Consider the following 15,460-nt stretch of genomic DNA (forward strand, 5'->3'; position numbering starts at 1 on the left):
ATACATTAAGATTATAATATATATCATATGTCTCTGGAATCCTCCCTGAGTTGGGGCTGGGCCATGGACCATTGGCCATCACAGGGTGGTGATACGATGTGACCAGATAAAGAGGGGAGACCTAAGGGACGTGATGAGCTGACTGTCTGAGTGCACCTTTGGGAACCTGGGGGTGCCCAGTGCCCCTTCCTGCCTTGCCGAGGATGTGCACAGGTGTAGCCACCAACCTCTCTCACCTTCAATCCCAGACATTGCCCCTCAACAGTCCTTGTCACACATGAGTGACGGTCTCAGCGGAGAGACGGAGTTGGGTTACTTTGGAAATGGACGCTATAAATGTAACTGATTGTGTTCATAGCTGTCATTTGCAGAAGTGTTTCCATGGAGGGGACTCTTCTAGGGGAAGCTCCAACCCAGCCCCTGGCGTCCACATACCCAAAGGGTCTGGGATGTTCTGGTGGAAGCTGCACCCCGACCCCTGGCGTCCACATACCCAAAGGGTCTGGGATGTTCTGGTGGAAACCCCACCTCAATCCCACTTCCACAGGGTATTTAAACTGGGCCCCAGAAAACAGACACACAGTGTTTTAGTCTCTCTTCCCCTTTTCCTCTCTGGGCCGGGGGGTGGGAGGGATGGGGAAATCATCTGGGAGCTTTTAACCCATTAAACCTGGGCTTTTTCTAATTCAGATTGATTTGGTCTGATTTGGATTGCTGTGTCGGCAGAGAGGCTTATCAGGTTACAGATACTTTTCAGGGATGTTTCCCTTTGTTGTGTGTGGGGGGGGAAGGGCAAGGTGTGCTCTGGGTCCCCATAATGGTCATTTTGTGTGTACTTGCTGATCCCTGTGTCCCTTCAAAGTGGTATCTATCTGTGTAGGAGACTTTTACCTTTATTTTTAACAGAACACATTGTGCATGCAATACAGGGGTGTTAGCTCAGGTATAGAGGCCAAAGGTCACCCAACCTCTGGGATTGTTTCTCGGGAGTTTTTGAGGCAGGGTCTCACTGGGACCCTGGCTTCTTAGTTATCCGGAGGCTAGCTAGCTAGCTGATGGTGAGCGCCAGGGATCAGTGCTGGGATTTCAGGTGTGGTGTTGTGCCTGGCTTTTCACAGGTTGGCTTGACAAATGAGCCATCTCCCAGCCCTTGGCTTTTAAAGCTAAAGTTGTCTCAACCTCTTCGGTGACCTCTGGTCAGTGTCCCTGGCCCCATGGCCATGCTTCTCATGCTGCCTCGGCTGCTGTTGGGATGGTCATCTGGCTCCCTGGCGGTTTCAACCTCTTCTGCCAACCCTTTCACGGGAGGGAATGGGTCCTCGGGTTTGGGTGCAAAGGACTGTTTCAGGTAGTGTGCTCTGGGGACACCTCCCTGAGGTGCTGGCCTTTGACCAGAGACCAGAAAGTACTCATGGGAACAAACTTGTGAGTGTTAAAAAAAAAAAAAAAAAAAAAAAAAAACCTTCCTAGAAGCGGCAAGGGTCCTGATGGGGACATGTTGCCTGCTGCCTAGCAACAGAACACAGGTGTCAGAGGAGAGAGTCCTAGCGCAGGCATCAGGATAGCAGAGACTGAGTTTGAACATCATCTGTCAGGATTGCTAAAGCCAGGATTTTGGAATGTGGTGCTCATTTCTTATGTCTGGTTTGGTGTCTGTAACCTTAGTGAGAGGTGGAGGCGCAGGGATCAGGTCAAAGATGTCCTTGGCTATATATTGAGAACAACCAAAAAAAAAAAAAGCTACCAAGAACGAAAGAACGAAAGGCCCCTCCTAACCCTCCAGATGTGTCTTTTCCTTTTGCTCTCCGTGTGGCAGTGATTGAAATTGCAGGGGGTTAGGGGGGGTCTCCTCGCCATTCAAGATCACTTGGCCAGAGCTAGGTACCTAGCAGAGCCAGGCAGTCTGTCCTGACACCCAGAAAATGTGACAGAGCCTGATGCCTGCTCCCCAATCCTTCAGAGGAAATGCAATAAAAAAAATGACGAAAGTTCTTACACTAAGAAATAAGTGCACCTGGGGGGGCAGGGTTGAAAGGACACCAGAGAAAGGCAAAGCCATTCCTTGGATGTCTGGTCTAATTTTACTTGAATCCAAGGGCATGGGGGAGCCAGTTCATATTCAAATCCAGCAGGCAGTTAGGGAGGGATGTTGATGGAGTGGCCAGAACCCCAGTGACTGGGGCTCCTCGGAATGACAATGAGGCCGCCCGCCGGGTCTCCACTAGGCAGGCCTAACGAGATTAGATTTTCATAAATTTCAGACGGTGCCAATTCCTAATTCCTCCGTGTGTGCGGCCTGGAGGCCAGACAGGGCCGGTGCCGGCTGCTTGTTAACTGGGAAGGAGGCTACTACCCTCCCCTGAGGGACCCACAGTGAAGGCTGTGGAAGCCGATGGGATCTGCCCAGCCCCCACTGTGCTCCACTCTCAACTGGAAGGCTGGGGGCAGCGCATCTCCCCTGAGACCAGGTGGTTGGGCCCGTTTGCTTCCCACCCCCAGTTTGCATTGGGAAGGAGCTGTAGGCTGGAATTCAAACCCAATTCCTTCTCCATATAGTACATATAGTCTGCCATCTAGCCCTCTAGAGTAGGCACAAAAATGTTATCAGAAAGGGTGCCACCGTTACCTTAACCAGCCTGAACTGAAGTGCAGCTTCCTTGGCACATAAGCAAACTCGGGCCCATGCTGGGATTAAAAGTGTACGCCACTATGCCCGGTTTGTCTCCTTTTGAGACAGGTTCTCATGTAGCCAAGGCTAGCCTTGTCAGCATCAGGGACCAGCTGTGGAGGTCTTCCTTCTTCCACACAGACTGACCCCTTTCCACTCCTGCCTGAAAGTGACCTGGTGTCAATCCTCCTGCCTCACCCTCGCAAGTACTGGAATGAGAGACGTGAGTGACTATGCCTGGTTTTACTTCACTTTTAATCTAGAGAGTGCGTTCTCAGCTCTGCTATGGGCAATGTGGTCCGGACGTTGTGGTTTTGCTTCTCTGTCTGGCCTTGCCAGGGATGCGTCTGGCTATACCGGGCCCCTGTGAATTGAGGAAGCTGTCCTCTCCCCTGTTGTGTCTGCCTGTGTCCTGAGTATCAGGACTCTTCTCTCTTCTGAACCCAACACCCTACTTCGCTTCGGAGGGTGTTGGGCACCCTGCCCTGCTGAGGGCATTTCCTGTCCTGCCCAGTGGCCAGCCACATCTAACACAAGCCCTTGATATAGACATCCCCATGGACTCAGATTCTTGTTTTGGATTCGTGTTTCCTTCTCCTGGCTTATATGAGTTTTCTGGGTCTGGGTCTTGCTTCAAGTTGGTAGTCGTGGGACCAGGTGGTCATGTGTGTGTGCACAGAGTCTTCTCCTCACTGAGGGGAGCAATTCTCCCACTTTCTGGACACAGGAACCCAGACTTGTCAAAACCAACTGGCCCTGCAGGGACCTCGTCCATTGTCCCCACATCCTGTCAGCTTCTGCCAGCCCTGCTGCCTCAGCTCCTGTCCCACCAGTCTTCCCAGGGCCCCAGACCACCCCAGGAGGAGTGTAGTAGCCTGTCCAGTCCCTCGGGCTGCCAGAGGGCAGGAACAAAGGCTGCCTACATCTCCCCGCTCTGCTCCCTTTTGGCCTGATGTGGGCAGAAGCCCCGGAGACAGCCAGAAGGGGTGTCTCAGGCCAGGGTGAGGAGTGCAGAGTTGAGGGGGAGGGGTTGAGGGCCTTTTCGGGGAGTGTGGGTGTTGCACAAAGCAGGCCCTGTGTCCCTTGAATGCACGGCTTTATCCTGGGTTCAGCCAGACATGAGTGCCCAGCACATTCAGGCCTAGCTGCCTAGCCCTGGCCCTGCCTCTCCTGCAGTGACCTGCCCTTCCTCACCATGGCCCTATTCGGGCTCTGTAGGGACCACTAGAGGGGGTCCCTATTTGAGGCATGGTGAACCCCAACAGAACCCTCTCTGCCATACCCCCACCTGGCCCCTCCAGGGTGAGGTGAGAATGGGCCTAGTTCAGAAGCTCCAGCTGGGGTTGGGGTCTCAGCTGTGGCCACTTGGAATTGTGGTCTCCTTCACGGCTCTGTTTCACCTTAAGATTCTGCCCTTCCATGGGGCCTGAGAAAACGCTTACTGTCAGGGGAAGGTCAGTCTCAGCTTCACACTGTCAGTAGCTGAGTGGGTCCTGCCTAGATGGTTGCCATAGCACACACAGTGGCCCGTGGTGTGACGGACCTGCAGGTCTGGTGAGCAACTGTGGGGTGTGGGGAACAGGTATTCAGGGGACTGACTGGGACTGAAGGGATAGCCTGGGACAGTGGGAGAGTGAGGCTAGGACTGAGGGGATAGCCTGGGACAGTGGGAGACTGAGAGCCTGTGAGCTTCCATCCATTCCCAGTAAAGTGCCCACCTTGAGTGTGCTGTTTGATGTCCTGATCGGGGTATCGAGGAAGCCATGGGAGAGGGTTGATCCTGCTCGGGTTTGAGGTTTGGGCATAAGGTGGCTTTCAGCCCCTCCTCCTCAGTTCCTGTTTCTGGTCAGCACAGAACTAAATTACCCTTGCAACTGAACTTGTTGCCTTGGGGTCCCTTCCGTCTTTTGCGTCAGGGAGTGCTCCCCCCCAAGTTTTCCCTCCAAGGCGTGGAGGCATATCACTGTGCCCCCACCTACAGCAGGGCCTTCAGGGTTGACCGTGGTCTGCCGACTCCAGTGCCATGCAGTGCTCCTGGCATCCTGCCTGTTGCTGGGCGGGGGGCGGGGGGGAGGCGCACTGTTGGCACCAGCTGCGGCCAGCTGCTGAGTCTCGGCCACCAGACTCAGCAGAACTGCCCACTTACAGTGTCAAAAAAAAGCTTCTTCCCTTCCCAGTACCTGAGGGCTTTTCCTCTTTCTGGGGAGAGATAAACCAAAACCGAAAACAGGAAGAAAAACAAAGGAGGACCTTAATATCAGAGCTGTGTCTTTGCTAGGAGTCTCTAGCCATGACCCTGTGTGGTGTGTGGGACTATGGGGTATCCTTTGTGTGGCTGTGTGATGTGTGTGCTCACGGGTTATCTGTGTGGCTGTGTATTGTATGTGAATTGTCTTATGTTTCCTGGGGTGTCTTTGAGGTGTGAAGCAGGGTCCGCCCATTGGCTTACTGGAGTATTTGCTGGAGTGTCAGAATTGCGGTGGGATGTTGGGGGTGCATGTGGGAATGTTGAGCTGTGTAGATGTGTGGGCAGGAGTGTTGGGCTGTGTAGATGTGTGGGCAGGAGTGTTGGGCTGTGTACATGTGTGGGCATGAGTGTTGGGCTGTGTACATGTGTGGGCAGGAGTGTTGGGGCTGTGTACATGTGTGGGCAGGAGTGTTGGGCTGTGTAGATACGTGGGTAGGAGTGGTGGGCTGTGTACATGTGTGGGCAGGAGTGATAGGCTGTGTAGATACGTGGGCATGAGTGGTGGGCTGTTTTGAGGGATATAGAAGGGCTGGGGTGTTTGAGATGTCACCCCATCATGGGGTGTTGGAGTGTACAGGATGTACATACCCTAGGCTGTCGTTTGGGGGAGTATAGAAGGGTTGGAAAGTTGAGATGAAGAACATTGGGGTATAAGACTGCTATTTTGGGGTGTTTAGGAGGGTTTGGGTATTAGTATGGGAGAATGTTGACATAGAAACACTGGGCTGTTGTTTGGGAAATGGAGAGATGTTGGAGACTTGGAATATTGGGCTGTTTGGGGGTGTGTAGGAGGGTGGGAAGTTGGTGGGGAGCTGGGGTGTGTAGGAGTCTTGGGATGTTATTTTGGGATACGCAGGCAGTTTGGAATGTTGGTGGCGGGGAGGGCTGGGGTGTGTAAGAGCATTGGCTTGTGGTTTTGTGGGTGGGAAGGTTGAAACATTGCTTGTTGGGGTATGTGAGTGTTGCTAGCATACTGGAGAGCCCTGCATTGGACTGACCATGTGTGTGTGCATGCTCTGTATTGCCCTTGCTTCTGTTCACATTTTACCCAGTATTCCCTTGGCCCTCATGAGCCCCCTCTTCCCCACATCAAGGACCCTGGCTACAAGGGATCTAAAACACAAATTCCTTTCTGAGACCCTGACATGCCTGGCATCTCTGAGGACTGAGACTGTGCCCTCATGCATGTCCGTGGTTGGTGCCAGGCCACTTCCTGGACAGGGTCTCTGAACTGTCTTCCCTGGGCCTGAGTTCTCAGCCTTACATCGATGGGAGCCTTTGGAGGCTGCCTGGTCCTAAAGTCTGCTGTATCTTTCTGCCCCACAGCGGAGCTGGAGTTCGTGCAGATAGTGGTCATCGTGGTGGTGATGATGGTAATGGTGGTGGTGATCACATGCCTGCTGAACCACTACAAGCTATCGGCCCGCTCCTTCATCAGCCGACACAGCCAGGCCAGGAGGAGAGATGACGGACTGTCCTCAGTAAGTGACTATTGGGGCTGCAGCCTGGGTTTTTAGCTGCACTGAGCACTGACGGAACAACCACCGTGCCCTGCTTGGGTGTCTCAGGAACCCCTGGCCTCCTCCCGTCACAGAACAAGAACTGCTAGGTGGATCCAGCTCTGCAGCATGCTCTGGGGCCCAAGGGTGACTGAAAGTCTGGGCTGAAGGAATGTGCACCTTCAGGGCAGATGTGACGCTGTGCCTGAGCCTGAATGCCCAGCGGTCCCGAGGACAACAGCGGCCGAGAGGCTTCTGCTGTATTCCCAGAGGGAGCAGGAAGTGTCAGGTACAATTCTGTGGACTCCCCAGAGCGTCTCTGAGGAACCCCGCCTTGCAAGGCATCTTAACCTCCACAGTTATAGACAGGGCTGTGGGGAGCGGAGAGATGGAAGGCAGCTAAGGAAAGACAGCTAGGGTGTATAGAGACAGGTCAGGCCTCCCAAGGCCACTGAGAAGCCAGATGAAGACAGAGCAAAGGGACAGCTGGTGCTTGACTGGGTGCCCACCGGGACAGAGGTGTGGGAAGGATGCCCCCAGTGGCTGTGACCTAGATAGAAGGAGGTGGCAGTCCTGTCCTTTCGTCCACATGCCAGTCACCAGTACGGAGGCCATGGAAGCAACTGGACACCCGAGAGGCCTCTTCCGGGGCCCGAGTCTCATCTGGCTCCTCAGGTGTGATGAGCCGGGAAAGGCTCCTCCTGAGTAATTCAGGCTTGGCGCGGTAAACCAGGCTCCTCTGGCTGGAAGGCCACCTCATCCATGTGACACCTCCTCACCTGCCAGCTCTCTGCTGAGGGTTCCCTGTGTACCCAAGCTCCTCTGGCACAGAAGATAGCCAGGACCATCCCAGGGCTGTGGATGGCAGAGGATCATACACAGGCAGGGACACCGCATAAGGGACTTGCGGATCTGGGGGACGCTGTGGGTGAGAGCTGCAAGGGAGCGGCTCTGAGGTCCAGTCTTATAGCTGGAGACGTGGCACTCCTGAGAGGGAGGGAGGACCAAGTACAGCTCGCCTTGGGGTCAGAGTTCAGGGTCTTGGAGTTCAGCCATCCTCAGAGCCCAAGAAGCCAGCGCCTCCATGTGTGCCGAGCCCCTTGTTAGCCTGAGTGACACTGGGTAACTAGTTGCAGGTCATTTACTTACATCCTACCAGGGGCAGTCAGTCACTAGAGTAACTTAATGTACCCAGAGGGGCTACTTGGTCTCTATGCAAACAAGTGTGTGTTTACACACATGCACACGCACACACGCACGCACACTAGTGAAGCGCTTGAGCAAAACTGGTCTTGCTACTTCTGGGGATCCTAGAACCATCCTCTGCAGTACTGAGAACGGTCATACTGTACCAGAGGGGACCCTGGCTGACACAAGCTTATGCATTAGTACTGATCCATTAGTACTGTGAACCTCAGGGACTTCCTGGACCCAGCCACATCCCACTGGACTCCAGAGCCACTGCCTGAGTGGTCATCTTCCGTGGGTGGCCCTTGCCCTCTTGACTGTGACATCGGGCCCCCTTGGGAGCCTCTGTCCTGCCCTCAGGTGCTCACCATCAGTGACAGTGAGGGGAAGGGGGACGTAGCCCCTTTGCGGTTCACAGTGCAGGCAGGATAGGAAGCTGCTCTCTGGGCAAGCAGGTAGTGGCAGGAGGGAGCTAGCATGTGTATAATCCCAGGGGACAGTGGGGACAGTCGTCTCCAGGATGGCTCAGCAGGTGCTGGGAGGATGGGACAAGATCAGCCACGCTGGGCAGAGTGCCCCAGTTTTGGGGGATGTCCCAGGCTGGCAGAGGCAACTAGAGTATAAGAGCTAAGCCAAGACAGAACTGGCCATCGCCCGAGACAGCAGGGCTGTCGCTGGCAGGTTTGGGCATCTCCGCTTACGTCAGGCTCTGTTTCAGTGCGTCACCATATCATGGGGCAAGCGCCGTGACAGACAGAGGCAGAGACACACCCTGAGGGCAAAACCGGCACCTGCCGTATAGGAATCCTGCCTGCCATGCCCCGGCTCACCTGCCTCATTTGTTATCTCTGTCACCTAGCAACAGGCTTTGCCATCTGCCTGGCAAGTAGTACCAGCCGCGAGTGAAGTCCAGGGCTCACTCCCTCGCAGAGGAGAAACTGGGGCTCAAGAGAAGTGGAGCACTTGCCTAAGGCCAGACAGCTTTCATGGCAGCGTCATGTGGGGTGTGGTTAGCCAAGAGTGTGAAATGCGACCACAGAGGGACACCGGGAGCAGATGGCAGAGGGAGAGGAGCTTGTTCTGCATGGACACCTGAGCTCAGCTGCTGAGACAGACAAGACATTGGGCCACAGGGAGAGTGTCTCCTTCACTCTGTCCCCAGAGCCACCTGGCTGCATAAACAGGGAGCCCAGGGGAGGCCTGGAGCAGAAGGTGACGTTCCCCTGGGACTCCCTCTTTCTGACATAGTGCATCTGAGGTGTCTCCAGGCCTTGTGACCTCCCAGAGAGACCCAGATACAATTGTCTGTCTGGGCTCCGTGAGTCACACTGGGCTCACCCGCCCCTCCAGGCCTTGCCCCTTGGGTGTCTCTGGCAATGACTACTTTTCACGGTGACTTTGGAGTTGGGGGTCCCCTCCTACATCTCAGTACACCTGCCCATGTGCAGGTCACCTCTCCCTAGGCGCAGAACAGCAGAACCCAGACCTGCCTGGCTGAAGGCCTCAGCTGCTTCCTGCCCTTGCCTTCACACTGACCAAGTCATGTTTTCCCCACGTTATCAGCATGAGAGTCAGGTGCAGGGGAGATGTGCATGCCCACTCCTAAGCACAGGCTGTCCTTCAGGTGTCCACTGAGACACCTGGTTCCTACCTTGACTTCCTGTCCACCCCTCACAGCCTGTGCCTGTTACGTTGCACCTGGCTGTAGGTATCACCTCCCAGCGGAGGCTCCCCTGGGGAGCGTGGTTTGTCAGCGAGGTTAACCTCAGACCAGGAGCTCAGCTAGGATGAAGCCGGGCTTTTATCTTCTCATCAGCCCTTGGCCTAGGTCTCCTGTTCCCCTTGGAGCCCAGCCTGTCAAGAGTTTGTGTTCTGGGGCCAAAGGCAAAACTATAGCAAGACCAGATACAGGGGTCAGCGAGAGTGAGTGGGAGCTCAGGCCTAGATCCAGACCCAGCTTTAAAAAGATTCAGGTCTTTCTCAGCCTGCATCAGGGTGGGTCCCAGCTTCTCACCTGCCAGAGGTTTGCCTTGCAAAATTTGATGGCGACTACTTGCCCACAGGGAGGGAACGATTGTCACTGTGGAGCTGAGGGGAGCATCAGATGCCCACCTAGAAGCAGCCTGAAGGGACTTTCCAGGCAGGTAGTAGCTCTCAGTCTGGAGTTGAACTCAGGTGGGCATCTTCAGGCCTCATCAGCTGGCCTGGCCCAAAGACTGTACGCCTGGATTTGTGAATAAAGTTTTATTGGCACACAACCCTGCCTGTAAGTGTCTGTGAGTTATTAGGGCTTAACAAAGCAGAAACTATTCCAAGTTTATTTTTTCTGATACAGTGTTTTTAGTTAGCCTTTGAGAGTTCATGCATACGGAAATGCTATTCTGACGCTTCGCGGAAATGGCAGGCAGACTCCTGTTCCTGGGAGAGGCTGTGGAGATGCTGTGGTGAACCGGGGCAACCCAAGTGAGAAGTAATCACAGAACAGCAGCCCACACCCACAGCTCCTAGCCAGTGTCAGGAGCAAGGAAGGGCCTTCGTCACTGCTGGCTGGGACTGTCCTCCTCCTCCCCACAGTGGGCGCCTGAAGCCCTAGGGTTAGGGAACACAAAGTGATGGGTAAGTGGTGGTCGGTGATTGTAACATAGGCATGAGCTGTGAACCACACTAGATGCTCGCATGGGGGATAGGGTAGCCCCTCCCGGTACAACTGCTGCTTTGCAGAAGACAGGCCATGGTGGGCAGGGAAGGTGCGGTTGTGTGCAGGAAGGGAAAGAGCCAGTGTTCGGGTCTGCTTTTCTGTTGCCGTGATGAAACATTGTGACCGAAGGTGGCATTAGATGAGGAAGGGGGGGGGGTACTTCAGTTTTCACTTCCAGGTCACGGTTCAATCACTCAGGGAAGTCAGACTGGAAGTCAGGCAGGAACCTGAAGCAGAAACCAAGGAGGGGCCTTGCTTGCGGTCTCACTCTCCAGCGCATGCTCAGCTAGTTTTCTTCAGCGTGCCCAAGGATGGTGTCACCCACAGTGGGCTGGGCCCTCCTCCTCAGTCATCAGTCAAGACGGTATCTCACCAGCTGGCAATAGGCCACTGTGATTCCGGCAGTTTGTCAGTGGACATTCCTCCTTCTAGGTGACTCTAGGTCATGACAGACTGACAGTAAAGATTAGCCAGGGCAGCTGGGATCGGAGGTACGGGAGGTGCGCATCACACATGCTGTAGGCAAGGAATCGCGTGTGAGGGCCGCCGTTTGCTGGAGTGGCATAGGGTGGCTGGGGCCGACTGCTTATCCCGAAAGCCACAGGAAATGCAAAAGAATCTCAGTAGATTTAGGGGAGGATGTGGGTAGGAAGGAGTAGGCCCTGTGTGGGGGTCAGCAGAGACAGAGCAGAGTCAGGACTCTGGGAATGCAGCCTGTGAGGCCTGTCAGAATCTCAGCTCCCATCTCCCTAAGTGTGTACCTGACTTTATTTGCAAGACAGGCCTGGAAGGCTAGTTCAGGCCTTCACCATCCAGAACTCAGAGGTACCCAGGCAAGTGAACCGTGGGGCTGTTTGTGGGAGGGAGAGCTGAGGGAGGCTCCAGTGATTGGGGTGAGGACAGCAGGGGGGAGCTGGGAGGAGACACCTGTGGGTCTGGCTTGTCCAATTTAAAGGCGGCCAGGGCCATTCTCTATAGGAAACAGACATAATCTCCGCCTGCAGGTGCTGTCCCCGGAACCGCCTAGTGGCCACTGGGTAAACTGCGAGCCTCTGAAACTCAGGGAGAGACTTCTTCCCTAAACTCTAGGAAGTAGCTGTCCAGAGCAGTGTTAGAATGAAGGAAGGGTGTGTTCATCACCTGGTTTGTGATGATGGGATGTCAGCTGGTATTTGACAAGATTGTAGCCTTTGAGTATTCGAGTATATTATTTCTGTAGGTACATATCAATGAAGTCAAAATTAAGGTATCCTTTCCCCAAGCTGGGAATTACACCTGAGTAAGTTATACTCAGGGCAGCTCAGTTCCCACCCCCACCCAAGATCCCACAGCAGAGGACATGAGCTTCATGAGTGACAATCATCACACAAATGACTCCGTGTCTGTTGATTGATAAAGATGTTTGAGACTCATGATCAGTGGTTCTCAACCTTCTAACGCTGTGGCCCTTTAACACCGTTCCTAATGTGTTATGGTAACCTCAACCATAAAATAATTTTCATTGCTACTTCATAACTGTAATTTTGAATGAATCGTAGTGCTAATATCTAGTATGTAGGATATCTGATGTGTGGCACCCAAAAGGGTTGCGACCCACAAGTTGAGAACCACTGCTCTATAGAGACCTGGGCACTGAACATCCACAGGAAATTGGTCCCACAGTGACGTGGACAATCTAAAGGCCTTGTAGCATGTGCTTAGCATGCTGAGACATGCCTTACCTGGTTTCTATGAGTTGGGGGAGGTAGTGGTGGCACCTGTCACTTTCTGTTGTACCCTGAGGGTCAGGTGATTGTCACATTCAACATTAAATTTATTCACCTCTCCAGCCAGATGTATGTATCCACACGTTCAGGTGACCTAAACATTCTAGGCAAGATCTTGTAGGGAACAAACAGTTCTGGAAGAGAAGGCAGGCGGGAAGGCCATGCTGGGTTTCCTTCTAAGCCAATTACAGATTTGCTCTAATGCCCAGAGAAAGCTGCCTGCAGGCTTTGAGAGCAGGTACCACCTCAAAGATGGTGTGTGTGCTTTGGAAAGCCTGACAGGGCAGCAACAGGAGCTGCAGGAGAAGCCAAGGAGGCCGTGGTGGACTTGTCCTTGCCCTCACAGATGTGGGGAGGGTGGGGGATGAGAAGCGGGTGAGCCCAAGACTTCAGGACAAAAAAGTTTGCATCTAGAATGGGTGGAACCTTGTGTCAACGGCTCCATCCACTGTTGGTTGATCTTGTACCCTTTTCCACTCTACAGGAAGGATGCCTGTGGCCCTCAGAGAGTACGGTGTCGGCCGGAATGTCAGAGGTAAGACCAAGCCCCACCTTCCCTCCTGTGGTACCCCTTGCTCTCAGAGGCTGGGCCCTTGTCCAGCATCACACATACTCCCTGATTCCAGGGGGGTCCCCAGCAGCATCTACAGCTGGCCCTGTTTTTAGGGGCTTCCAGGGGTTTACCTGGGGCAGCCCCTACTGAGCCCACAGCTCAGTCTCTGAATCTGGGGATCCAATCTGAGTCTGCCTCCCTCCCTGACCTTACTCTCCCTCCTCCAGCCGCAGGTCTATGTCCCTCCTCGACCCACTGACCGCCTCGCTGTGCCCCCCTTCGTCCAGCGGAGCCGTTTCCAGCCCACCTACCCCTACTTGCAGCAGGAGATTGCCCTGCCACCTACCATCTCACTGTCTGATGGGGAGGAGCCCCCACCCTACCAGGGTCCCTGTACCCTCCAGCTCCGGGACCCTGAACAACAGCTGGAGCTGAACCGAGAGTCTGTGCGCGCACCTCCCAATCGGACCATCTTCGACAGCGACCTTATGGACAGCACCATGCTGGGAGGCCCTTGCCCCCCCAGCAGTAACTCGGGCATCAGCGCTACCTGCTACGGCAGTGGTGGGCGCATGGAGGGGCCGCCCCCCACCTACAGTGAGGTCATCGGTCACTACCCAGGGTCCTCCTTCCAGCACCAGCAGAGTCACGGGCCGCCCTCCCTGCTAGAGGGGACCCGGCTCCATCACCCTCACATTGCCCCCCTGGAGAACAAGGAGAAGGAAAAACAAAAAGGTCACCCCCTCTAAGAGTGGGAACCGGGGCACCTGTAGGCAAAATGGCAAAAACACTCTGCACTTAAGAGAGAAGAGAGAGGAAGGCAGGGGACACACAGGCCTCGTGGCATGTGCCAGTTCTCCTCTATGTGTATAAATATTTACATGTTTTGTGTGGTCTGAATGCAGAAGCTCAGAAAGCTTGCAAAAAAAAAAAAAATTACCACGTTTCTTTGTCGAGCCGCGTCTTGAAGGCAGAAGAGAAAACCCTCCACTAGTCTTTTTTCTCATTGTTCTTAGTTGAGCTCCGTGCGTGAATGCTTAATTTCTTTTTGTTTATGATGGTTTCACTTAACTTTAAAGACATATTTGCACAAAACCTTTGTTTAAGATCTGCAATATTATATATATATATAAATATCTATAAGATAAGAGACACTGTATGTGGGAGAGCAGGAGTATTTTTGTACTAGAAGAGGCCTATTAAAAAAAAAGTTGTTTTCTGAACTAGAAGAGAAAAAAAATGGCAAATTTTTGAGTGCCAACTCCGAAAGTGTGTATTACCTTGTAAAGAAAAAAAAAACCTACAAAGCAGAGGTTTAGAGCTATTTATATAAATGTTGAGATTTTGCACTATTTTTTAATATAATATATCAGTGCTTGTTTGATGGAAACTTCTAGAGTGTGTTGAGACTTGAAGGAGAAATGTTGAGTTCAGTCTGAACAGAGCAGTGGAGGTTCCCCTCCGGGTCTCAGAGGGGCCCCCTGTGCAAGAAAGGCAGGCTTCCCAGAGTCCTGCGCCTGCAAGCCAGCCGAATGCTTCTGTCCAGATCGGCTGTGAGCAGTTACACATTCCTGCCGAAGGGGGACCCACATCGTCCCTCTGGGTTACAGCTGAGTCAGGACTGCCCCCACAGAGGCACCTGATTTCAGATGCCTTTCCCAATATGAAAATAAACTGTTACCGAAGGAATCTTAGGTTTTTTTTTTTTCTTCCTCTTAAAACATAAAAACTGTGAAGGTTCAGTGGAAGGGGTAAGGTGTGCCCCAAATCTAGAACTACTTTGTGCATTTGGTACCGGGCGGCGGTGGGAGTTGAGGGGGATCCAGCGGCTAACTTCCTGCAGAAGGGGCTTGGACACCAGTGTTCCAAGGCTGGTGTGTATGCAGGTCTATGCTGGCATTGTAGGAAAGGCCCAGGGTGTTAGCGCTCGACCTCAGACAATCTATGTTCACCTTATTGATTTCTCACTTCAAGAAGCCAATTAATAGTCAAGCCAAGATGGGAAGGGACAGTCGCCCATGTCCCCCCAGGAAGCCCAAAAGGGTTAGGAAAGACTACCACCAACACAAGCCCATACCTCAGGCTCTAGAATGCCTTGCATTCCCTCACTGGCGCCATTCCCTTCTACCTGGAAACGGTTGTTTCTGAGGTGAGTGTTTGTCTGTATGAGGTGTGATAAGGATAGCTGTCCAGTCCTACGGGAATACAAGAGAAAAGGGGGTGTGTGTAGTGAGGTGCCCTGGGGTTCAGCAGGGGCATGCCTCAGGAGTCTCTGCAGTTCATGGGGGTGACCCCACCACCCCTTCCTGTCCACAGAGATGTAAACAAGAGACGAGGGCCTATATCTTAGATACAGCACTTCTTATTACTTGAAAATCTTTTGGGGTTCAGACCACCATGCCTGTTTGTACACATTTTTTTTAAGTATAGGGTACCCACCTGAGCCTGGAACTCTGCAGACCTGCCTGACAGAAAATCCCCATGTCTGTCAGTGTCGAGAGCAGCTTCCCCAGGAGGGGTTGACCTAAAATTGGCTCCTCTCTCAAAGAGGATTCTTTGAAATGTCACAGAGATATCAGAGTTTGCTGTTCCCCAAGGTGTCCCTGTGTTTCCCTGCATAATGTCTGATGCCTTACGGAGGAAGTGCCCTCCTGGGCTCAGGGTGGGGGCACTCCTGTCCAGTGTCTCATTCACAGGGCCAGTCCACCAAGGGCTACTGCTGGACCTTAATTGTCCCCGTCATTCCTGTCCCTTCCGCACCATGGATGTGCCCTGCTTGGTGAGGCCCCTCCTGGCCCTCCAGCCTTCTTGTGGAATACTGCATGTGGTTCCGTCCAGGG

General features: G+C 53.4%; 1 protein-coding gene across 1 annotated transcript in view; it reads left to right on the forward strand.

Annotated features, from left to right (window-relative positions):
• The window catches only part of Pmepa1 (prostate transmembrane protein, androgen induced 1), a 50,750-nt gene extending 36,441 nt beyond the window's left edge, over positions 1-14,309 (forward strand). Inside the window, exons 2-4 of the mRNA XM_005362801.1 lie at positions 6,243-6,397; positions 12,552-12,602; positions 12,848-14,309. Coding sequence (XP_005362858.1) covers positions 6,243-6,397; positions 12,552-12,602; positions 12,848-13,369 — 728 coding nt within the window. The 3' untranslated portion in view covers positions 13,370-14,309. The remainder of the gene's footprint in view (positions 1-6,242; positions 6,398-12,551; positions 12,603-12,847) is intronic.
• The last annotated feature ends 1,151 nt before the right edge of the window (positions 14,310-15,460 follow it).

Source organism: Microtus ochrogaster, linkage group LG8, assembly GCF_000317375.1.
Source record: "Microtus ochrogaster isolate Prairie Vole_2 linkage group LG8, MicOch1.0, whole genome shotgun sequence".
Lineage (NCBI taxonomy): Eukaryota > Metazoa > Chordata > Mammalia > Rodentia > Cricetidae > Microtus > Microtus ochrogaster.